General features: G+C 40.1%; 1 protein-coding gene across 7 annotated transcripts in view; it reads right to left on the minus strand.

The window, feature by feature from the left end:
- Positions 1 to 25,219, minus strand: part of pcnt (pericentrin) — a 57,670-nt gene that overhangs the window by 18,661 nt on the left and 13,790 nt on the right. For 2 of the 7 annotated variants that reach the window (XM_061697393.1, XM_061697388.1), the window contains exons 9-41: positions 24,078 to 24,296; positions 23,827 to 23,922; positions 22,739 to 22,882; positions 22,431 to 22,632; positions 22,281 to 22,348; positions 21,929 to 22,205; positions 21,476 to 21,576; positions 20,902 to 21,016; positions 20,577 to 20,703; positions 20,327 to 20,446; positions 20,173 to 20,248; positions 18,808 to 18,891; positions 18,584 to 18,695; positions 17,661 to 17,701; positions 17,460 to 17,591; positions 17,201 to 17,393; positions 16,997 to 17,129; positions 15,519 to 15,972; positions 15,246 to 15,443; positions 14,812 to 14,883; positions 13,588 to 13,692; positions 13,289 to 13,441; positions 11,515 to 11,649; positions 9,589 to 9,749; positions 9,137 to 9,309; positions 8,843 to 9,027; positions 7,712 to 7,874; positions 6,335 to 6,577; positions 5,155 to 5,420; positions 4,712 to 4,819; positions 4,463 to 4,483; positions 1,724 to 1,951; positions 60 to 233 (exon numbers count right to left, since the gene is read on the minus strand). In XM_061697393.1, the coding sequence (XP_061553377.1) occupies positions 60 to 233; positions 1,724 to 1,951; positions 4,463 to 4,483; positions 4,712 to 4,819; positions 5,155 to 5,420; positions 6,335 to 6,577; positions 7,712 to 7,874; positions 8,843 to 9,027; positions 9,137 to 9,309; positions 9,589 to 9,749; positions 11,515 to 11,649; positions 13,289 to 13,441; positions 13,588 to 13,692; positions 14,812 to 14,883; positions 15,246 to 15,443; positions 15,519 to 15,972; positions 16,997 to 17,129; positions 17,201 to 17,393; positions 17,460 to 17,591; positions 17,661 to 17,701; positions 18,584 to 18,695; positions 18,808 to 18,891; positions 20,173 to 20,248; positions 20,327 to 20,446; positions 20,577 to 20,703; positions 20,902 to 21,016; positions 21,476 to 21,576; positions 21,929 to 22,205; positions 22,281 to 22,348; positions 22,431 to 22,632; positions 22,739 to 22,882; positions 23,827 to 23,922; positions 24,078 to 24,296 (5,079 nt within the window). The remainder of the gene's footprint in view (positions 1 to 59; positions 234 to 1,723; positions 1,952 to 4,462; positions 4,484 to 4,711; positions 4,820 to 5,154; positions 5,421 to 6,334; positions 6,578 to 7,711; positions 7,875 to 8,842; positions 9,028 to 9,136; positions 9,310 to 9,588; positions 9,750 to 11,514; positions 11,650 to 13,288; positions 13,442 to 13,587; positions 13,693 to 14,811; positions 14,884 to 15,245; positions 15,444 to 15,518; positions 15,973 to 16,996; positions 17,130 to 17,200; positions 17,394 to 17,459; positions 17,592 to 17,660; positions 17,702 to 18,583; positions 18,696 to 18,807; positions 18,892 to 20,172; positions 20,249 to 20,326; positions 20,447 to 20,576; positions 20,704 to 20,901; positions 21,017 to 21,475; positions 21,577 to 21,928; positions 22,206 to 22,280; positions 22,349 to 22,430; positions 22,633 to 22,738; positions 22,883 to 23,826; positions 23,923 to 24,077; positions 24,297 to 25,219) is intronic. The other 5 variants (XM_061697391.1, XM_061697394.1, XM_061697389.1 and 2 more) reach the window with 5 other exon arrangements.

Raw genomic sequence — 25,219 nt, forward strand, 5'->3', positions numbered from 1 at the left:
CGGTCCTAATCTCGTATGTCAGGGGAATGTTGTAATCGGGAGGACAAAACGCACTATACCTCTTGTTCTTTGTGTTGTAGGCTTTGCTGTGCTGCGTCCAGAGCATCCCTGAGCTCCTGAGTGGGTTCCCGCATGTTGTCGTGATAACAGTGTCTCGTCTCATCCAGTCTGGACTGCAGCGCCGATATCTGAAGCCTGTTAGACAAGTGCTGCTGTTCCAGGGCCTGCTTATCCTGATGAGGCGGAGGAAGAGTAGATTCCCGTAAACTGAAGCTGAATTTACAGTGCAGGTTCAGAAGCCCATTTACAGAAAGACAGATAAAAGATTTACTTGGTTGTTTAATTTCACACTTGAAAGGTGGGCAAGCACTCCAGAGACAACATACTGTGCTAACGTGACTTTTGAGTGCCTCAATTTCTTAGAGTTAAGAAAGGAGCGGTCCACTATTTGCTTTGTGTTGCAAGTGAAAATATGACTTTGAATTCAAGCTTGAAAACATCGGGGGGGGGGGAAAAATGAGTGAAGTGCACGTTTAGTCAAATTGGTGGAGCAATATGAGCGTAGAACTTCTACCGCACATTAGGTATGATACTGAACCAGGAGGAGTCAATAAAAGCGATAATGCCAGTCAAAGGCAGTAGTAATAAGAATGCATTTCATTTATATAGCGCTTTTTAGGATACTCAAAGACGCTTTACAATTGCACATATTATTCATTCACACCACAGTCACAACGTGGTAATGGCAAACTACCATAATTTCTTGTATATTATATGGAATTGACCCCCAACAAAAAAAATCTTAAAATGTCAATACTGCGCATAATACATGGGTATACATGGGCATTTTTTAAGCATGAAATGAGATCTATTACAAGATTTCTATTTTAAAACAGACACACAGTTGTAATATTATGTGACCTTATAATTTTGCATTCTGTTGAGGTTTACATTAAAACTACTGAAATGTATTAACTCCGAAATAATATATTTAATATCATGGCTGTGGTGCACCCTAATGTTTGGTCTTGACATTGAGTCTTTATGGAGGCAATTGGCCCTCCCATGTGCACACTGTCACATGAGGCGACTGGCCCAATGTAGTGACAACCAGAGATGTCATATGTCTGTTGACAACTTTCACTCCTGGTGCAACATGATTAAAAACAAAGTTCAGACAATAAGATGCAGAGGGGGGATAAACACATAAAGTCTATTAACACTCAGATTATTATAACTATTTAAGGGATTAGGGGACTAATGATAAAGTTCAGTGAAAGTGGAGGGAGAAAAAAAAAAAAAAAAATGTTAGAACTATATTTTTCATACAGCACAATATTGTGGAGTGCTATTTCTTTCATTAAAAAAATCATATAATGGCATTTACATTCCTTTCAATGGTGAAAGATAATTTGAGACAACTGCTTTAAGTTAAAAGCATTTAACTTCAACGTCAAAGAACCGCTTTACATTTCAAGTGACACATATCAGACATGGCTGTATAAACTGATGGAACACCAAACCTGCATGTATAGAGTGGCATGTAAATAACTATGCGTCAACACCGGGCAGTGGCAACTGTGAAGTAAACAACATACATATAAAGAGATAACTTGACTTCCACTTTAAATATTTTTTGAGCTAAGAGCTGTCGCTCGGTCGATTTGATTTGTGTTGGTAAGCGCAAGCTTAATTTTAATATTAAAATAAAAATAGCTCTTACTTGCGTGAGCTCATCCTCCCTGAACTTGGCCCGGTGAAGTTCTTGTTCCAGTTGTCTATTACGCTCAGCGTTACTAAGCAATGCTTGCTCCAGCTCATGGATTCTCACAGCCATCTTGTCGATCTCTTCGTCGTGCTCAGCGAGCTCTCGCTGCGCCTGTTGGTTGGCCGCCACCAAGGAGGCATTGTCCTCCAGCTTGCCTTTGATGTTGGCTTGCAAACTCTCCACCTTGGAACACGTCAAAGGTGGGCAGAATGAGGCGGCATGTTGGGGAGGTCTTAAGAGACCGCAACGTAGAAATGAGATTTGTAAGCTATAGTGGAACCTCCAAAGTCAGAAACTCCGGTCCCCTCTGTGATGCTGAAGTTGTTCTAATTTCAAAACTATTTTCCCCGATGGGAAATTTGGATTTGTTAAAGGCTCAAACTGAAACCATGATGAAACCTTTATTAGCAGACTAAGTGTATATTAACACTAACTAAAACCAAAATAAAGTAAAACTTTTGAAGACATCTGAGTGACATACCATAGTAAGGGGTTTGTGTACCGAGTGGCTTTTTAGTGTCAGACCCTGATGTCACGATCACGGGTAAGCAATTTTTAAAACTGACAGATGATCCAGGCTTAAGAAAAAGTGTATGTTGTTTTAATTATAATTAACCAATCATTTAATAAAATAGTTAAATTCATATCTTCAATCTCGGGCAGAATCCCTGCTTCTCCTTAAGAACTACTTTTTTAGGAAATCAAAAACGTCATCTTGCTTAAGTTACCAGTTCCATACACTATATAATTCAAGTTTGTATTTAACCTTGTATTGCTATCAGATACTGTTGCACGCTAACATCAAAACCCCAAAATCCCGTTTAATCACTAATTAAAAAAAAAAAAAAAAAAACTTCGCTAATTGAGTACGCTGTCATTGATTAAAATGGTACCAACACTTCACTGGCACCAGCTGTCCACATCAAAGTTGGCGCTTAAGTCAATACCCCAAGCAGACAGCACCTTAATACTCCACAAAAGCAAACATTATCTCTGCCCAAACTATTTTTCAAAGGTCTTAGAGCCACGAGTGATGCAATAAATAAAACGACGAGCTGACTAAGCAGTGCACTAGGCGGAACTGAATCTGTACGCACTCACCTTTCTGGCTGAAAGCTTTACAGCTATCTGTTTTTAACAAAAAAGGCTTATTTCAGAATCATCTTTATTTTCTAAGTATGTCCAAAAAACACAAGGAATTTGTCTCCAGTAATTGGAGCCCCTCTAGTATGACAACAGACTGTTTCCACCTATTATTGTCTAAAAATATACAGACTTTAAATTTTGAGGGGACATACCTTTTTAGGGTGTTCCACTGACCCTACTTCTGTGATGGCATCACAAAAAAGCCAAGTAAAAGGTTAATTCTTCACAAACTAGTCATTTGAAAATGAGCGGAAAAACGTTTGTGTGCGCGCTGCTTATCCTCATTAGGGTCGCAGGTAAGGTGGATCCTATGCCAGCTAGCTTTGAGAGGAGGCATACACCCTGAACTGGTCACTCGCCTGAAGAAAACCCAAGCAAGCACAGGGATTCGAACCCCCAAAATCAGAACTGTGAGGCAGATATGCTAACCACCTGCACCTTAATCAGAATCATCTTTATTTGCCGAGTATGTCAAAAACACACAAGGAATTTGTCTCCGGAAGTTGGAGTCGCTCTGGTACGACAGACAGTCAATTGACAGTGAATACTTTTGAGACATCAAAACATAGTCACAATAAAAGGTTACCAGTAATATGGTAAAGCCGATACTTTTTTGTGTGACAATTGTGCAAATGATGCAGTGTCCTCAAGCAATTTAATTACAATCAAACAATTATATATTTTCATTTTTAAATATAGCGCGGCACGGTGATAGACTGGTTCGCACATCTGCCTCACAGTACTTAGGACCGGGGTTCAAATCCCGGCCTCGCCTGTGTAGAGTTTGCATGTTCTCCCCGTGCCTGCGTGGTTTTTCTCCGGGTACTCCGGTTTCCTGCCACTTCCCAAAAACATCCACTGTATGTTAATTGAATACTTTAAATTGCCCATAGGTGTGAGTGTGAGTATGAATGGTTGTTGGTTTATATGTGCCCTGTGATTAGATGGCGACCAGTTCAGGGTGTACCCCGCCTCTCGCTCGAAGATAGCTGGGGTAGGCTCCATCGTGCCCGCGACTCTAGTGAGAATAAGCGGTACAGAAAATGGATGGATGGGTTTTTAAATATGTAAAATTGGAAAATAAAAAAACAACCTTTGGTAAAATATAAGCTAAAATAATGCAACACATATTGTAGAACTCTTGATAATGTCAATGGGGGCCGGATTAAAAGTGGCCCACGGGCCGGACTTGAAGAACCTAGATTTTCTGACGTCTCATATGATGGTTAGACTTTTGAGACATTTCATATCCAAAGCACTGCTTTTGACTTTGGAGGTTCCATTGTGTATGGTTTGGAACTAAAAAGAAGCCATTCCGGATGAGCGGCATCTGGGAGAGAATGATGAAGTCAAGCCATTCAAAAGGGAGTAGCGACACGGAGGTGAAGGAGCAGTTAGGCAAGGAGGAAGCAAATTGATGCAAGCAACATGATTGATGGAAGGGGTAACTACAAATAAAAACCCTATAAAAGATGGCATCAGAGGAATGGTAACAAAAATGCATGCCATGCATAAGATTGAGAGATATGTCGTGGTTGAAGTCCATACCTGCAGAACCAAGTCCTCAAACTACAGCATGGCATTCAGCACAGGAATAAACACATGGCAAAAGTCAAGCTTTGTTTTATCACTCCAACAGGCATCGGGTTAAACGCTCTTTAACTTAAACAGCATCACCGCGACACGCATTCCTGCACTTCTCATTTTTCTCATTTAGGATTTACTAATTAAAAACAGTAGTTTTTTCAGGGAGTGAAAATAAGTTGTATGTTAAGATGATGGGGGGGGGGGGCTTACCTTGTGCCCTTTGACGTCACCACCGGCCATCTGCCTGAGCTGACTTTCCAGCCGTCCGATCTCCTGCTGGAACTCATCTCGTTCGTGCTCACGCTCGACGGTTTGTTCCTTTTTGAACAAAAATTTAAATAAGGCAGGTACTGTATTGTTATTTCTTTTTTACTGGGTTTTTATTTTTACAATATTTTACTTTTTTTTTTTTTTTTTTTTTTTTTTTTTTTTTTTTTTTAAATCTACAAACACAAAAGCAGGTCAGATTAAAAGTGACAAGCAAAGCAGCTAGACAACCAAAGCGTTTTTGGTCTAATGTGGAAAAAAAAGACTTCCACCATTGACCTACATCCATGGAGACCTCCACAAATGGGAGCATCAATCTGCTCAATGTGACGCCTGCATGCAACCAGGAATTCAGAACATTAAGAGAGACAGATTTCTCACATTACCTCTATGAACTGCCGATTGTGCTTGAGCTGTTTCTCCAGCGCTTGCACCCGCTGACTGAGGTCATCTGCATGGTTCTTGTGGTGCAGCTCCTTCTCCTGGCTCTTGGTCTCCTGTTCCTCCTGCTCCCTCTCCAGGGCCCGGAGGCGCTGCGACAGAGAGCTGTGGTCCTTCTCGGCCTGCCGCTGCAAGTCCATCCGGTCCTGGGTCAAGCGCTCAGTCTCTGCCAGCAGACCTTTGGGGTCGGTGGATGGAGGAATGCAGATATCTTAATGTACAAGCAAGATGATATAAGTATTTAAGACTTTGGGTATTCAGATACAGTAATACATAAAGTAGGGTTGCAAATTTTCAAAGTTGGAAACTTTCCATAGAAATTAATGGGTATTTATAGGAATAAACCAGGAATTTACAATATTAAGGTTCTCTCTTCATCGAGAACTAAAAGTGGAACTAAACTCAAGATGTCAAACCTTTAACTTTCAATGTGCATATCTTCTTTATCAGTTGCTGTTTAGTTAAATGTACAAAGAAGTTATTGTAAAAATACATTTAAAACATCGCATCTACTCGCTTATGTAATGTAATATGTAAATAAGATTTTCAATTGAAATATCTCATTCCTAGTATGTGCTGTTTAAGTGGACCCTTTATTTTTTTTGGGCAGATCTATTTTACATGAATGTCTGCTTATGACCAATTTTTTTTTTTTTTAATAGTTGTGCAGGAATATATCTTTCCATTAAACTACCCTGAAAATCTTTTGTCAATTCCCATGGAAGGAATATTTCCAAAATTTCCCAGCTTAAGTTCCCATGGAAATTTATCAAAAACTTACCAGAATATTTCCACCCTTGGGCTACCCTAGTTACACCATCAAAAAGCAGCAAACTAGAGTAGAATACTTTCAGGAAAGGAATCAAAAAACCAACAACACTACACTCAGAGCCTCAGCCACAAGCAAGCTTACTGGCCAGAATGGCTTTATGAAAGCAACCCAAACGACAGCACACAGTCTCCCCACCTTCTCATTGCACACATACTCTGACCCACAAACCGGCATCAGGATCTAAATTGAGCCAATGGCCTGGAGGAGAGAAGAGACATCTGAGCAGGGTTACATAAGCGCATTTCGAAGTATGCTCACTGAGAGGTCATTTTATGGCTCGTCACTCAACTCACCTTTCTCCCTCTCCCCGAGGCCGGCGGAGAGGTACTCCTTCTGCCGCAGGAGCGCGCCGTGCTCCTCGCTCAGCTCCTGGTGTTTGGCTTGAATGTTTTCCAGCTCAGCGCAGAGACCCTCCGTCCGCTGCGCCTTCCTCCGGAGGTCCTCCAGCTCCTCCACTAAGCGCTCCTCTTGCGCCTCCTTCTGAAGCAAGGCCTCCTCCAGTGCTGCCTTGTCGGCCACGTAACCCTCCACGAGACCTGAACGTATAGCGATGGGCACATTGTTACATTGCTATTGAAAGGATCTAAACTGTATTCAGGTGTCATTCGGACAGACGTGAGGCTGTCAGCATTTGACAGCTTAGGTTTTACAGTTGGGCTTGCCAATTGACATTGGAGTAGCGTTGCAAAATGGCTGCCTGCCAAGAAGTTGCTCTGTCCCCAACTGCAGTGCAGCACCAGTTTGAGACGCTTCATAGCCGTCACACTGCTCCAACACACACGCCACCCATGGCAAATTTCTCGAAACAGGATCTGCTCTTTACAAACCAAGCAGCGGAAGGCCTGCTACTACCACCACTGATGAAAACACTGAACTTCTAGAGAAACTTTCACGCAAAGTCAAGGAAAGTTTATCCGGAGGGCTGCACTGGACTGAAATGCAGTATGGGATATAAAAAACTAATGCCAGCTGGGAATTTTGTAACGCTGCAATGTCAATTGGTAAGCCACGGCAAAGGGAATGATATGTTTACAAAAACTGCAAAGCCGAAGCTGTCAAATGCTGATGGCCACACATTTGTTCAAAATAGAAAAAAGGAGGTCTATAGTGACTTTTGGGACAACCTGTACTAGACAAGTGATTCCCGAAGACTGTGCCCCATGAATGATCAAGTTTAAATGCCATTCAGCAGCGCAAAAACATACATGTGCCGATGACTCTCCATGATTTCTGCTAACAACCCAGGCAAAATTTAGTTCCTCTCCAACATACAAAGATCTTAAACAGTCAAGACATATCATTTCAAGTTAAAAAATTACTCCTTTTTTTCTCATGCTTACAATTGAGCTATTGTAAAGTCCTTTTTAAAAATATTTTTCTTGGACTGTACGATCTTTTAGTTATTTAAGTAAATGTATTTTTATTGCTGTACTTTGCTTTTAAATGTCTTTTGTTTTTTGTTTTTAAATGCTCTTAATTACGTAAAGCACATTGAAATGCATTCTCTCTCTCTCTCTCCATCCATTTCCATACCGCTTATCCTCACTAGGGTCGCGGGTATGCTGGAGCCCACCCCAGCTGATTCTGGGCGAGAGGCGGGGTACACACCAGTGTAACAAGTGCAAAAAGTTAGTCTAGAGCCTTGCTAAACACTGACATACTGAGCTCACCCTCAGCCTTGTGGAGTTCCAGCTCCAGCACACTCTTCAACTTGACCTCCTGGTCAATCTGCACCAACAAGAGATTGTGCTGCTTAAGGAGTTGGGCAGAATCCTCTTGGCCTTGAGAGTACCTCTCCTCTAGAGACAAGTGTACGTTATGAGTCTTCTCCAGCTGCAGTTGGGGGGGAGAATTACAAACGAGTTAGTAGCGTTTGACAACTGGGGAGCATTGTTTTTCTTGAACACACTGGGCCTAATTTTGAAAAGGTTTGCATGTGCGAAAATGGGCACAATAGATGTGGAAGCGCCCAGGATTGTCTTGCAAACCAGCAATGTTGTGCAGTTCATTTTACATGTTCTACTGCAGTGCCTTGAAATATGAGTGTAATTGGTTCCGTGACCACGTTCGTAACTCAAAATTCTCTTATCTCAAATCATCATATTCCCATTGAAATGAACGGAAAATACATTAAAAAAAAAAAAAAAACGCACTAATGACAATTACATAGAATTAAAATAAACTGTTTTTGTCATACTACATCCATTATGCTGCTCTTTCAGATCTGCTCACCTTGGCTATCTGAGGGCAATATAAGACAGACAGTTATACTGTTCACTGAGGTGTCGGCTCCTCCAACTCATCAGTAAAGCACTAATATTTGTCATTCTTCGCAGAGGATAAAGAACATATGACTGAGTACTGTTATATTGTCTGTCTACATGCGCTGCTGCACCATTTGTGTTCAATCCCTTAATTAAAGCATTACAATATAGATGCTGTTTAGCATTAGCATTAAGCTAGCATACGGAAAGGGTAAGCTATGTGGTTGTTTTAAATACACAAGGTATAATTCTCTTTGTTTTATGTTTAGTTTGGCAGTGAACTGGGAGCGGCAAAAACAGTTTGAAACCTATTTTTGTAAGAATTGATTACTATTTTCCAAAGTGCTGCTTATTGTGAAGTGTGTTGAATTCACTGCCACCATACAGCCAAGCCCCTCTTTTAAATAATCAAACAATCTCCACCCCGTTTTATACCGGTAAGCAAAAGTGCACGCAATCTATTAGAGTGAGTGTCGACGCAATTTACCACCTGCTATTTGGGATCTTAGTTCATCAAACCTGTGCAAAAGACGCTACCTGTGTGTTGGCCTGGTTAAGCAGCTCGAGGAGCTTATCAACTGTGTGGTGCAGTCGGCTGCAGGCATTCATGGCTGCTTCCTCTCCTCCGGGATTAATGTGCATGTCAGAAACCAGCAGACTCTCGCAGAGCTGGTGGGTCAGCTCCAAGTCCTCAGGTAGAGTCATATCTGCAACCGAAATGCCTATTGAAACGAGACAGTGATAACTGATTAGTAAAATGTGCCAGTGACTGCACAACTGCTGTCAACTCCACATGTTGAGACAAAAACAAACAAACAAAAAAAGACTGGCCTGATTCTTGTGCATCTTTATTCTCCAATGAGTTCGTCTGATGGACAGCTTCCTCAGATGTGTTGCTTCTGGTGTTAATCTTTTGGCCGATGAGCTCTTCAGTAGCAACGGCGCTGCGAAGCATCTCAATCAGCACCTTTTTTAGCTTGTTGTTGGCCTGATGCAGTTTACGTCTATACACGGGAAAAGAAGCCATGAGACACATCAGAAAGAAAGACTGGCCCTGGCCTTAAATTGCCCAGTTGGGATCACTCACTATGCTTGTGTAAACTAACTCCTCTCTCTTCACAGCTATGTTGTTAGGGGAAGTAGTTTTTAAACTACAGAAGTTGCTAAAAAAACAAAACAGTTTGAGGCGTGCACAACACAAAAATCGCCCTAACTAACAGGAGATAATCGATCAAATTGGTTAATAGCCCAGCCCTACCGGACACACACAAACGGAGACATACCTCTCCTCTTTGGCAGTCTGCAAGTCATCGGTGAGCATTTTGAGATGGTTGCCTCCCTCCTGACTCTCACGCTCCCGTCTTTGGAGGAGGGTGTCCAGGGTCTCCATCTCAGCGCACTTGCCCTCCAACTCTGCCTGTAAGCAGCCAACCTCTGCTCGCAACTGGGAGGAAAGACAAAGGATGCTTGTGAATGCTATTAACTCACAACAAAGTAAATAACCAGTCAAAAAACATCTGCATATTTATACAGTTCATTGGTAGGAAAGACAAGAGAGGACAAACCCACTGACTATTCGATTCCTAAACTTAAAAAAAAATAAAATAAACAAATAATTTTTTTTTTTTTTTTAATTAAAAATCACTGAGTGGATTCCAGTTTGAAGTTTGTCCAACTTCAGGAATAGGTTTTTTCCATACCTTTCCTTCCTTGCTTATTTCATTTTCCTCTGCCACGATTCACATAGCTTCCCTCCGTTTTCGCCCTCCCTCCCGCTCTCCATTAAAAACGTCTCACGCAGCCACCTGCATCGGCCAAACAATGGCGTCGCCCAGGCAACAGAACCCTCCCAGCCCCTCTCTTGTAAGGTTCTCTTTGCTAACCTCATGGTAGAGGAGGGGGTTGAGTGTACATGTTGATATCTTACCATCAAACGGCCAAGGTGCCAGGTGCTATGGCAACAGCTAAGTGCATGCACACAAATCAACTGCCGTTTGCAGCACCGGACACAACAGACCTTAATCAAAATATTCTGGAGAAATATATCTCAAACATCAAACAAAAGAGACTTGAAACCATCATGCGCGAGGAGATGAGAAAATTACATGAGATGGACAGCTCAATGAGCATCTAAAAGATTAATTTCAAAAAATTCCAGTTTTAGTAGTTCAAATCAAAAAGTGAAACTCATTATACAGATTAATTAAATACTTGGGAAAATATTTTTCAGAAGGCCAATTCCTACTTAATTCCTGTTAAAATCATTTTGATTGTTTCTTATGCAATATTCTAATTACTTGAGATAGCAAATTCAGTTTTTTTTGTTTGTTTGCTGTATTAAGAGGCCGGAAAACACGATATTTCTTACAATTTTGACTATTTTCATTTTGTGGTTGTCAAAATGTGCTACTAGTACCACTAGTGGTACATGGACTCGTTAGTAGGACATGAAAGAATCGCCTCCAGTTCAGTGCCACAGTTCTTTTGTATTTTCTTGTTAGCCTAATAGCATAATTGCCATTGTCATTTCTAAACGTGAGCCATTCTTCCCTTCTGTCCCGCTATTACTCAACAGTCAATCTTTTCAGGAGATTGAGTGTTGAGTCAAAATGGAGTGCCCTACTTGGCTTCACCTTTTTTTTTTTTTAATATACAGTGATTATAAGGTCTAAACACCCCTGTTCAAATGTCACTTTTTGTGATATTAAAAAATTAGAGAAAGATAATTTCTTCACCATTAATGTGATCTATAACCTATGCAACTCAGTTTGGGCGGGGGGGGATTAACTACATTATATACTGTATACATTAGCCTAAACAAAAGAACTTTATCTGGTGTTAATCAGAGGCACTTTACATTTTGGCAGGGGTGGGCTGACGCCAATTCAACATGAGTTTGAATATGATTGGTTAATTTTGAAAACAGCCACATCCAGTTATAAAAAGGACTGCAACCACATCTCAGTTGTTTATTTTACTTAAACTTTTACTGAAGTAATTTTATATACTTTCATAATTAAATTATTTTTTTCACACTGTGGCGCTAATATTCCATGGTAACCTGCTAAACCGCTTGTGTTTTCATGGGGGGGGGAATAAAGTAAAAAAAATAAATCCCCAGCAACAATCAAGGAAATAGTCATATGTGCATATGCATTGAACATGACCAAAGTTAGTAATCGAATTGACTGCATGTGTGTGAAGAGTACCTGGGCTACAACAGCGTCTAGCTGCTGCACTTGAACAGTGAGCTGGCTCATTTTGCTGATGTAGTTGCGCTCCTTCTCTTCCTGTTCTGACACCAAGGCCCGGCGTAGGTCCTCAAGCTCCGCCTGCCTCTCAGCCTTGAAAGAAATCGCGATGCATTAATTAAAAATAAAACATTAAAAAAAAATTAAAAAAAATGAACGTTTATGCACTTGTTTGTTGCTGTTTGCTGGCTGCGTCTCTTAGACTGCCAGGGAAATGTCTGAAAAAAATAACTTCGCCCTAAAAACCTTGTGCATCAGCAGATAAAAAGCTTACATTCATCCCTTTTAGCAACTGTTCAGATGGCAGCGATGCAAAAACACAAATGTACCAGAGCACATGCAGACAGACGGACAAGCACGCTTGCCTCATATATGATGGCGGGATTACACAGAAACTGTTTTTTAATAAAGCGCCATTGGCACAGAGTCCAATTGGGGAGGGGAAACCTAAACCTTCAAAAGAACTGGTGCATCTGGAGATTAGAGGAGCAATGTAGGAAACAAACACACCAACATGAAATAATCCACTGAGATTACATAATGCTGGCTCAAAATGAGACTGTTGGATATATAGTCGTATCCAGTGAAAACCCACACAGTCCCCATTTTGGCCTATCAGCATTCACAAAAAACACCTATTGTTGGAGTGACTTGAGGAGCTTCATTTAGACCAGTGAGTCACAAAAAGTGGTACAGGTTCTCCAATTGGTATGCGGGCTCCATTTAGTGGTATGCAAAAGAACAGCTGCCAAACTCTACTTCTGTTGGAAGTTCAGAGATTTGCTTCTACATAAATTACACTTGTTTGAGGATAGCTGCCGAAAAAATGTGCAAAGACTGACAACTATGTAGTTCTCATTTGTGGAGATAGCGTTTAAACAGTTTTTCAGATTTTGTTTTTTTTAGGCATGGCTAAAACTGTGCCCAGTGGCACAGATCCCCCCCCTTCACACACCCACACACACACACACTATATATAAGAACTTGAGCGCCGTTTTTCTCATCCGTGGTTATCTGGCACAATTTCAAATTACTAGGCAGAAGCCTTACGCTTCATTGTGGGGCTAACCCGGGTAGGATATACTCCCCAGCCCTGGAGGCTTTCAGTGAATATATTTTTGGAGCTCAAGCACATAGGGGTGTGTAGGCATAAGAAAGATGCGAGACAAAGTAGTATCCATTTATCAGGTCGTAGTATTTGATTGACAGTTGAGCGCCGTGTCATATCAGCGCACTCAGCGGCCTCGCCCACAGCGTTTGAGAGTGGAGACAATGATTTGATTTTTCATGATTATGAAGCGCCATTTTATATACTTGGTGATTTAAAAAAAAAAAAATAAAAAATAAAATAAAAAAAGAACATTTGGCAAGGTTGTTAACAACAACCAATTTGCGTGTGTCAAATTTAGAAGACTTATTTCACTTTAATGGACTGTTTGTTTTTATGTCTAATGCATTTGAATTGAATCATTATTTAAGTTGAATCATTATTTAAGCACAGTTTAATTTCCTATATTGAAGCAAGGTGCTTATACTCAAAATGTGGATAGTGTTACAGTGGCTTAGGATATCATTAAACATAAGGTACAAAGGAATAAAACCTCTCTCTCGTTTTTGATAAACACGCCTTCTGCGCTACTGTATTTTAATGTTGGTCATGAAGGTGTTTTTTGAAGAGCTGAATAGTGAGTGTTGACCAGGACAACAACAGCTCCAAAAAAACATCTTTCACCTTCATGTGATAAATCTGGTCTTCCAACTTCTTCCCGGATTGGACTTTAAGGAGCTCCGCTTCCTCCAGGAAGCGCTGGTGTTGAATCGACGACAACTCTTCAAGCTGTTGACGACATTCCTTCAGTTCTCGCGTGGAGACTCCTTTAAGCTCCTAAAACAGGGCAACATGCGTCTTATTTGATTCCCAGTACTGCACAAATACACCATTGGGAGGGATGGACAACTCTCTATGTGCTGTTTGAGACCAGGGCAACACACGAGTAGCGCGTGCACTCACACACACAAACAAACACACACCTGGAGCTGGAGTTGGTGCTGTTGGTGGAGTTGTTCTTTCTCAGTGGTATAAGCCTGTGTGAGCTCTTGAAGAGCAGTGCTGTGTTGCTGCTCCAGTTCTAGAACCTAACAAGATAAGTTACTGTTAACTATACAGTCTACAGTGCAAACGGAAAGTTTTGACAGCGCTTCACTTTTTGCAGGTGATAGCCTTATTCCAAAACTGAATACATGTTTTTTTTCCTCAAAATTTTACAACATCCCAAAGTTGTAATGTTACAATAAAAGTCATAATTTTACATAAGCGACTTAAAATGAAAAAAAAAAAATATTGTAAGAGAATAAAATTGCAATACTATGTGAATAAAGAAAACAATTTAATGCAGAAGATTATTTTACAGAATAAGGTAGTAATAGGAGAATAAAGTTGAAATTTTACTTGAATAAAAGCACAGGATTTATTATCAGGAAGAAAAAAAAAAATCTTACTTTTAGGAGAAAAAGTGGAAATATTACAAACAAACATTTTCCATAAACAATATTTTTTTGGAATAGTACAATAAGGTTAGATGAAATATGACAATATTTCAAGTTGTAATATCAAAATAAGTTATTTTGAAATAAGGCAGCAATGTAGAAAAAGTGAAGCATTATCAATATTCTCTGAATGCCCAGATTCTTTGGTCAGAATGGTGACCCCCAAGTCATATGCGAGGTTTGCAACTTTTTTTTTTTTTTTTTTTTTTTTTAATACTTCCTCGCTTCAAATAAACATCAGCTGATAAACATCGTCACCTTTAAAACATAAAAGTTTTGACATCTTGGCTTTAGTGCCCCTTTAAAACGCTAAGCATAGAATGAGAGGGAATGGTCGATTGTGTATGTGTGCCTTGTGATTGGCTATTGACCAGTCAAGGGAGTACCAAAGCCTTTCACCCAAAGTCAGCCGGGATAGGCGCCAGCTCACCTGCGACCCTAATGAGGAGAAGCGCTATAGAAAATGGATAGATGGATAAGCGGGGGCGGGGGGGCATTTGAGCTGTGGTGTTTATTGACTCAAATGGACCAAACACCTGCCGATTAAGTGAGGAACGGCATCTATTAAAGCGGACGCCACCATTTGAGGAAATACAGTGAGACTTCTATCTACAGTACAATTAAATGTTCATATATTGTACCAACTTGTTACCATGTGAAGCAATAATATATAAAATAGATGCTCAGGTGGGATGATTGGATGAGTACCTGTGCCTTCAGGGTACCCAGAGCTTTGCAGTGATCAGCATCCAGTGACTCTTTTTGAGCAGACAGTTCAGTCTGTATAAAAGGATCGGGGTGGGATTGCTTTAAGTCAGAATTTCACAGATGAAGTCATAATTTTAAAAAATTAAGATGTAATAAAACAGTAAAGCAAACATTTTAAATAAAAACTTAAGTCTTATCAGAAAAAAAAAAATCCTGGTTTCAGGAGAAAAAGTTGTAATATTAAAAATATATATTTTAGTTTTCAGCAAACAATGTTTCTCTTGGAATAGGGCAACAGGTTTCCATAAAATTATGAGGGTATTTCTGTAATATTCCAAGTTGTAATAAAGAAAATGTCATAATTTTACAAGGAAAAAAAAGTAGCCATCTAACATCATTGTATTGCTTTCATTAAGTTTAGGCTGCTTGTTTACCTGATGAAGGAGGCTGAGCTCGGTTGCCATGGCTCTGAACTTGTCCATGTGTATCTGAGCGAGCTCCTTTCGCAGCTCCTCCCTGAGAGCCTCTTTCTCCGCAACGTAACGCTCCACCACATGCTGATGCGCCGCCTTTTGACCGGTGAGGTCTTGATGGTGCCTCTGTTCCAGTTGGACTATTTCATCACGCAGTGCCTGGTATTACAAAGAAAAATACACTCACATATTAAGACATCATGACGCCAAGGTTCTACAAACGCGTGCTCTTACATGTACTTCCGTCAGGTACGTGGCTTCCAAGGTGTCCATATTACTCAGCATCCGCTTTTCGATTTCATCCATCTCTTCCTGGTGTTTCCGAGCCAGCTCCGCTTCTCGAGCCTCCAGCTGGGCCTGACTAGTTTCTTGAAACAAATCCTGCAGGGCTTGCAGGTCCTCCTTGCACTTGGAATTGAGGGTCACTTCCAAGGCAAAAAGCTGAGCATTGTACTCCGACTGCAGTTGGGCGGTCACAGCCGCGAGCTGGTCCCCGTGCCTGGTGCAGAGAGCGTCCAGTTGCGCTTTGTGTTCGGTGTTGCGCGAGTCCATCTCTTTGGAGTGTTTGTCCACGAGGGCCGCTCGCCCCTGTTCCAGCTCAGTGCGATGTTTGTGCTGTAGCTCCGCGAGAGAGATGTCATTCCTCTGGGACAAACACCGCTCCAACACAGACTTTTCTTCCTCGAATCTGAAGAAAGGAAAACAATTCTTATTAAATGTACGCCACATTGAGTTTTGCATTTACAAAGTAGTATTAATGCGACACTGGAAATAAAATAAAATACATTAAAGTTAGAGAATGAGAAAAAAGTTGTAATATGTGAATAAAATAAATTTGGAAAGAAGTCTCAATTATTTTTTTTTAAATAGTCGTAACATGGATACAGTCATAACTTTGAGGGAAAAGTCCATGTTTTTAATAGTCATAATATGCAAATATAGTCATAATTTTAAGAGTGAAACAAATTGAATAGAAATAGAAAAAGTAGCACTCTATAATACCATACTATATAAAAACAAAGTAATGATAGAATGTAAAGAATTAAATAGTGTGTGCATCATCATGCTTTGATGCTGCAATCCCATTAATTGTGCTGGTAATACTGTACAGTCATGCAGACACAAAGATTAGCCTTCTACAACTACTGTAAGTGACTCAGTAAGATGCTCTAATATTACAAATTTGTAATGAGAATAAAGAACATGACTGACTATTGTTATATATTATATTGTTATATCTAGATGTGTTGCTCCACCGTTTGTGTTCAAATATCACCTGCTTCTCAAACCGCGACTATCGACGCTAACCGTTAGCAGTCAATGGTGTTTAGCGTGGTTTCTTAGCATTAAGCTAAGCTGACCTTTTCATAAGGCAAAGCTATGTTGTTGGAAATAAAGTGTAATTCTCTTTGTTTTGTTTCGTGTGACAGTAAACTTCAACTGGGAGTGGCATTAAACAGTTTAAAGTCGCTTTTGTGAGCAGTTAAAAATTCAATATTTGGCAAACTGCTGCTTACTGTGAAGTGAGTTGAGTTCACTGACACCATATAGCTTTTGTATCTCAAGTTTGAGCTCGCAAGTCAAAGCAAAAAAATAAATAAAACAATCAATTACGGTCTGCCACTCCATCGATGCTTAAACGATTCAGGTCTTCATCGTGACGTATCGATTACATGATTTATTTCAACACCCCAATCCAAGACATCTCTCACCGGTCTTGGGCTTGTTTCAGTCGCTCCTCAGCCTGCTGTTGGAGTAGAACCGTGAGCTCTTTCATTTCCTTTGCCATGCTGCTCTTCTCATGTTGTAGCTCCACATCGTACCTTCCTTGAAGAGTCTGAGGGCCTACGACACAAGCGGCAGCGTTACAAACTGAAGGATGGTCACGTCGTCGTTAATAACACGAGTAAACTTACATTCGTTCTTCAGGGACTTTTCCTTCTCCTCTGAGAGAGCATTTTGCAAGCGTGCCTTCTCCTTTTCCATCTCAGTCTTGATGGCAGCCAGTTCAGCTTTGTGCTCCTCTCTCATCCTCCTCATTTCCTCCTCGCCTTGTTGCACCAGCGCTTCCTTGAGACTGACACGCTCCTCGTCAAACTCCCTTTTCAGCTGCGATAGACAGTTTAACGTCCATGTGGCCAGGACACATGGTGATTTTGAGAATTGTTCCCTTACCTTTTGGGTGGTTTTATGCAGCTCTGCATTGAGTTTGTTCATGTCTGCCAGCGTGTTCTCCAAGGTGTGAATGAGGGTCAAGCTGGCGTGTCGCTCCGCGGTACAACACCATAACCGCAGTTCAACCTCGACCTGATTAAAATGAGCACATTGTGTCAAACAGTAGACTTTTTAAAAATGTATTTAGCTTTATCCTCTCACCTCGACTTGTCTTGCTGCCTCCATGTGCACACGAGTGATCTCTGCAAGAGATGAGTTAAGGGTGAATTCATTTACAGTGAATCATTGCAGATTCAAGGTTTGGCATTCGCAGAATTTTTTGGGGAACATATCCTCTGTTAGTCGCCCGTATTCTCAATCGTGTGTTGTGTGAAAATGCCAAAAGGTGACTTTAGTGACAGTGCCTATTGTGTAAAGTTTGTAATGTAATGTTTGATGTTTTCTAGCCCCTGTGTGATGTCACATCAGTTTGCGCTCGCGTGTAATTTAGACTAGTATGCTAACTAATTATTTATTTATTTTTCATATTATTTATGAGCCTCATGTGAAGGATGTCGAACAATTTAACTACTGAATACAGTTGTCTATGTAACATGGGTTCATGATTGTGTACATACTAGATGCACGCTTTATGATGCTGGTAGTTTTTTAAGTGCTTTGCCGCCATCGTGTGGCATCTATATGCAACTAAACCCCCTTTTGGGGTGAGGGGTATTCTCAAAATGCATAGGGTAGGGCTGGGTTAAAAAATAAAATAAAAATAAAAACAAATCTTGGCGCTTAATTGATATTTACCCCTTTGCTTATAGAAAAATCAAATGATTATTCAAAACATATTTTTCACCCATTGCTTTATTTTTTCTGACACCAAACAAGTTTTTTCCCCACCATCAATGTTTTCTTTACAGGTAAATAAGTGCTTCCTCAAGGAAAACTGTCCCTTTTATCAAAACATACATGCAAACACCATCCTTAAGAAATCAATATTTTAAATATTCAAACACTTTAAATGTGACCTGACAAACTGAATAAATAAATAAATGAAATGCTCCGACAAACTCAAATTAAAAGATGAATCGTCTAGGCCTAGTATATGGTACGCAAATACTAATACGGTAAAGCACCTTGTAAGTGACGGTCAGAAATTTTGGCTCGGAGTTGTTCTAGCTCCAGGGAATGGCGAGTCTTCATCTCCTGCAGCTCATTGTAGTAATGGTCCGCGAGATGTGAACGCACCTACCCAAACAGGCAAGGGGGTGGGGGGTGGTTAAAATAAAAATTCTTATTTTCATGTGAAAAGAGGGGGGGGAAAAGTCAAGAGTGGAAAAATGGGTCGAAAGTGGCTTACCTGATGCAGTTCTTCCTTAAAGGATGATTGTAGGTCACTGAGCTCCATTTTGTGTTTGTCCTCCATTTGGGTATAAAGCACTTCCTAGATGAGACAAAATATCGAGACATACACATTTGAAATGCATTCAAAAACGTATCTCAATTTTAAAGCTCTAATAACACCAAAGTAGCTGTGGCATAACTAGATACTCAAAATGATTTTTTTACTTGAAATCTTTTTTAAAAATTGTGCGAGAGGCGAGGTACATCCTGGACTGGTCGCCAGCCAATCGTTGAGCACATATAGACAAACAACCATTCATACTTACACTGACACTTACAAATACAGACTCCAAAGATCCAAACCCAGAACCTGTTGATTGTGAGGTACATGTTCAAACCACTACCCCCCCCAATTGTGCTGCCATAAACATCCATGGAACCCTAAAAATGTCATATTTATGACTAAAAGATGATCAGAAAAAAAGTCAACTACAGCGGAACCTCCATTGTTGACTATAAATAAGACTTTCCTATGTCCCAAGTTCCATTTCGTGTTCTACGGTTATCGTTGCACTGACACATTTTCTGTGGTGGCATCCCCCAAAAAACAAAGTCAAATAAAAAGGACAATACGCTTGTCAAGTAAGTCGCACAAGATTTGTTGACATCTGATTTGACATCATACTAGGGCAGCAGCTGTGGAATATCTTTAGAATCGAGTATTCTCCCGATTATCCCATCCATTAATTGAGTATTCATTTATTCATTTTCCGAACCACTTATCCATCGGATAAAAATATATTTTGCATTATAAACAACAATACCAACATACAATACAATAAAACATTTTTGCGTGAGGTGTCGGTATTTTTTAGGGTTAGGGTGAACTAGTCTACCTGTTGAGTGACTGGGCACCAGCTGTAGGCCATAGAATGTGTGAATGCGCCTATTTTGCGTTTCTTTTGTTATCATTTGTTCAATAAAACGATGAAGTGGACTAGCGACTGTGTCTATGCTTCACCACTTGTGGGCTCATCACAATACGTTCCAACTTGTGGTGGTAGGCTGTATTAAATTAACATGGTACGCCAGTTCTGCTTTACATTCAACACATTACACTTCATCTAAGTGTGAAATAATTCCAAACTTTGGACATTCTCTGTCTTTTACGGACTGTTTACTCCTGGCTCGCTGCCTTCACAGTCTGCAGCAACAATAGTCTGTGTGGAAAAATGTTCACTGTGAAGCTTTGAGCCAAAGACTTTGCTTCAACCTTTTTTCTTTTTTTTTTGTAAATCGAATTATACAAGTTACTTGGTTCCACTGCACTTTAGAGTAAGTTTTACAAAAGCAGCCATGTTCGTAATATTTTCAGCTTCACCTTTTGTTTGTCCACTTTAAGGCTGGTGTCACATTGCACGCCATCCGTTTCTTCAGCCGGATCTTGAGACACGAAACTGAAGCAAATAGGCGATGAGACCAACGTTTCATTTGCGTATTTTAGGATATTCACTGAGGTGGCTTTGCTGGCATACCTGTGATCTGTGGTTTTAAGCACAGACTCCTCCAAAGCACTTTCCACAAGTTTCAGCTGGAGCAGAGCAATTTGCTCTCTGGAGCTCTCCTCAGACATGTGCAACCGCTGCTCAAAGTACCTGGAGCAGGAGGCACAGTTACAATTTTGAAACTAGTGAATCTCAACCAAAGTAACCGTAAAGCGGAAATCAGTTTCCATTTCAATATAATACAAACATAAAAAGACATCACTGTAGTGTGTAGAAATACCTCCTCAGGCTTTCCAGCTCAGCCTCATTCTGCTCTTTGATTTCACGCTTTTGTTCGTTAAATTCAGCTTTGAGGCGCTCGATGACATCAACACGGGACGAGCGAGCCAACAGCTGCTCCTTCAGCTCTGGGATGACAAACATAGAGTTACGTTTGACTGAGGCCCAGAGCTAAACATTTTCAGATTTCCCCCTCTCTCTGTGTTGTCATATTTCATAACTGAGAGGAACCAGTCAATCAAAAAATGCTACCTGTTCTTGGGTTGTTAAATCAATACTTCTGATGAAAAGGCTGTCTTGATGTCAGGTTGGATCATAAACCTCACCTCCTAGCTCTTGACGACTGGCTCTCATACTCTCTAGCTGAGTCCACAACTGGCCTACTTCCTGCTGTGAGCTCTTCTTCAGCAGATCTTTCTCCTCCTGCAGCCGCGAAACCTGCTTGACAGAACCAAAGGATGACAGCACATTTTAGAACGGCGTTTAATTGTGGCCAGCCTAACGCAGCCCTGTGCAATAATCATGTTGTATGTTATATTATAGTTATATATATATATATATATATATATATAGAGAGAGATAGATATAGATAGATAGATAGAGAGAGAGAGAGAGAGAACTAACTAACACAGATTAAGACAGATTTGTGACGAACATTTGAGAGACGTTTTAGATCTTTTGAGTTCAACAAAAAAAAAAAGTGGGAGCAAAAAACAAATGGGGTGGGCGAGGAATAGGTCAGACGCATTTTCCAAGCAGATTGGGGCGAGAAATTCCCACACAAGAGGATAATTGCTCAGTAGAACTTTTTTTTTTTTTTTTAGAGGCATCCGATAATCGGGCCTTTGCTGACTTTGATCAGAAGGTTGGGAAAATGCTCAAATTTGGCCCGATTGTCACCTCTTCCTGCAGCTGCCGATGCCTCTCCTCTAGTTGGCGCACTTGCTGCTCTCTCTCCTGAAGCAATGCCTTGTGGCTAGACACCAACTCCTCTTGAGAACCTGAATGGCATTTAGAAAAGAAATGGTATATCCAAAAATCCAAAAAGTATTCAAGCTCTTCACATTTCCACACTTTGTTACATTACTGCCTTATTCCAAAATGGAATAAATTTATTTTCCCACTCAAAATTCTACACATACCCTATAATAACATTATTTATCATCAGATGTGATTTAAAAAAAAATAAAAATAAAAAATTCATTATGGGGTGTTGTGTGTAGAATTTTGAGGGAAAAATACTTATTAAAAAATCAATTTTGGATTAAGGCCGTAACATAACAAAACATAGAAAACTTTCCAGATGCAATGTGCATCTTTGTTGAAGTTCGTATTGAAATACATGGAACTTACAGGCCGCAGCATTCCTGTCAGCCCAGGATTCCTTCAATTCCTCCTCCAGTTTCTGCTTCTGCTCCTGAACGGAGATCTCGAAGCTCTCCAGGCGTGCTTTTGACTCCCGCAGCTCCGTCTGAGCGTGGGACAAAGATTCCTTGGCTTCGATTAAAGCTTGGCTGGTCTGGGCGAGGGAGGCCTGAGTTTCGGCGAGCTCTATACGGGTGCTGGCAAGGCTGCCCTGGAACATCGACTGGGTAGTTTCAGCATCAGCTGCCCACTCAGATCTTAGAACCTGTAAAAAGAACAGAAAATTACCTAAATGTATAAATATTTAACACATTAAATGAAGGTTTTCGGAAAGCCTGACGTGTATCTGTTTGGTCTGCTTCTCCTCCATGGACCCTTTCTCATCGGCAAACTTCTGTTTCAACTCGTCTGAACATGCAACAAACATTGAAACGATTAGATTTTTATTTTATTTAAATTTTTAGGAACAAGTGATGCCCTCCACACTCACCCATGTCACGTTGATGCAACTTACGCAGTCGGTCGAGCTGCGCCTCATTCTGCTCTCTGATGTGGTCCAGTTCCAACTGGTGCTGGTCCTGCAGGGAGGCCTGACCCTCTACGAGAGTGGAGTCCTGGGAGACCTCAAGCTGGGACGTGTGGAGGTATATCAGGCTCAGGCGCAAGGCTTCGAGCTCACGGTTCTTCTGGGCCTTCAGGGGGGAAGAGAACAAAGTGCTGAAAACCACTTGTCATGCAAATTAGCTCCAAAAAACAGGCCTCAAAATAATTGTCAGGTTGCCGTTTTATATTCTTTACCTGTGCGTGTTCCATTTCAACCTGGTGAGCAGCCTCCAGACACTCCGTTACCTCCATGGTGACCTCCATCTTCAGCCTACTAAGCTCCTCGTCATGTTTTTCCTTCAGCTCCGACACCATCCGCTCATGCTCTCGTTCAGTCACCTGCAGAGGGAAGCGATTAAGAAGGAGGCTCTTTAAAATAACTACTTAAAATGGAGCTGCATATTGTGTACTGATACTGCCACATTTGCAGTGAAGCCATGACAATGGTTGAGCCGAAGGGCCACATTTGACTTTTAAAACTGGCTTATAAAAAGTGAAAATGTCCATGCAAGTTTCTTTTACATTATTTTATTCATTTTAATAATTCTCATTTTAAATTCTATTATTTAAAATTAATTTACTTAAGTTAATGGTAGATATAAAATTGTTCATTTTACCAAAATCTTGATTTAAAAAAATACCATAATTAATGATTTATTTAATACAATTTAAAAATGTTAAGTGTATACCAATTCTTTATTCTATTATTCTTAAGTAAACATAAAAACACATTTTTAAATTTGTTTATTCATAATTCAATTCATTATAATGAAATAACCTGTTTAATAAAATGAATGTTTTAATTTATATATTCACAATTGTTTATTTAATATTTTAGTAATGCAATATTAATAATTGTTATTCATGTTATTTCATGATTAACTAAGCATTAAAAGATTTATCTAAAAATGTTACATGTATATAAGGGTTTATTTTAATATTTGTTTTTGTAATAAAATTCACATTTTTAAATTTGATTCATAATTAACTTAATTATAATTAGTTATTTAATAAAAACAATTTAAAAAATGTTAAGTGTATACATGCAATTTTTGTTTTTCTTTAATTTTTTAATTTACAATAAATCAATAAACCAATATTTGAATCAAATAATGGTTAAATGGTTTTAATTAACCAATTTTAGAAAGAAAAAAACTGCTAAATTAATGCAACAAATATTTCAGGACTCGATAAAGTAAATGCCCAGTGGGTCGAATTAAAGAACAACTAAGTGGCACGCAGGCCATACTTTGCTTAACCCAGCATTATACCATTTTAAATACCTGTTTGATGAGGCTGATCTGTCGCTTCTGTTCCTGCTCCATGGCTGCTATCCGCACCAGCACCTCAGTTTCCATGCGGCTGTTCAATTCTGAAATCTACACATTTATGTGGGGGGAGGGACAGCTCTCAGTAAATGTTCTCTTTGCAGAGTCCACATTTTTGAACATCACAAAGGAAATAAATGTAAATGTATTTTTCACCAACGATGAGATTATGCCTTCATTTAACATGGGCAGTTCCTGTGTCCCACCTCTCGTTGATGTTGATCCAGGAGCTCTGCCATCTCTTGCTGGTTAGATGCCTGGAGTCTCTCCGTAGCCTCCTCCACAGCCAAGACCTGCCTCTCCATCAGTGCCTTCACCTCCTCATCCCGCTCCATCCTGAGCTCCTCGAGGATTTCCCTCACATCTTGAACTTCTCTGTCCTTCTCCCGTCTCTCATCCTCCCATTTCTCTCGCTCTTCAGCCAACTGAAGAAGACAATAAAAACATAATGAATGGTGATTTCAGCTAAGGAGCTAAAAAAAACAATCAATACTACTCAAAAAATATTGGGATATTGGGCTTTTGGGTGAAATTTCAGGATGAACTTAAAATGCACAATAAGGTTTAAGGTGAATCAATTTGACCTTCTCTAAACCTTTGAAAGCACATGACAAGCTATGTAATGTTTTAGCACAACTTGCTGTTCTCCAACAAGGAGCTGAACGGCAACAGGTGTTTGATTCATGAACATTTCCAAGGATGTCCAACTTATACAGTATGCCTTTCTGTGACTCTTCCAGTCTCTGTATCTCTGTTGCAACTAGGCTTTACACGATCAGGATTTTTGGGGCCGATCACAGTTTAAAAAAACGATAACCAATCACAAGATGGAGGAATGTGTCTATTTAAATAGCTTGTTCATTTACTGTATATACTTGAGTATTGTATACTGAGTATCTTCAAAAGTATTCTCTATTCAGGTCATGTATTCTAATCAGTCAGGTCAAACCAACATTACAACATGACAAAAATAATGGGTGCTAACTTACTGTAATTAAATTACTTTATTGTAATTAAATTACTTTCACACACACCAAAACTTTAGAGATTGATACAACATAACGCCGGCATGTTTACGTACAACCGTTAGTGCTAGCACTAGCTTGCTAGGCTACATAATGTTTTGTTGCCAGCTAACAGGTCGTATCGTATTAAAAATACGTGAACATACCTCAAGCATTCCTTGACTTAAAGTCCTCTCCCGAGCACGGGTGACCACCAGCACGTTTTTCCCAATTTTGGTCTTATAATACACACGACGCGGTCCATTGCTGTTGTTGTCGCCATGGTAACGTGTGTATCCGGTCACGTTTGAGTTGACAAAGCCCAGTGATCGTAAATGACAGGA

This window comes from Phycodurus eques, chromosome 14 (assembly GCF_024500275.1).
Source record: "Phycodurus eques isolate BA_2022a chromosome 14, UOR_Pequ_1.1, whole genome shotgun sequence".
Lineage (NCBI taxonomy): Eukaryota > Metazoa > Chordata > Actinopteri > Syngnathiformes > Syngnathidae > Phycodurus > Phycodurus eques.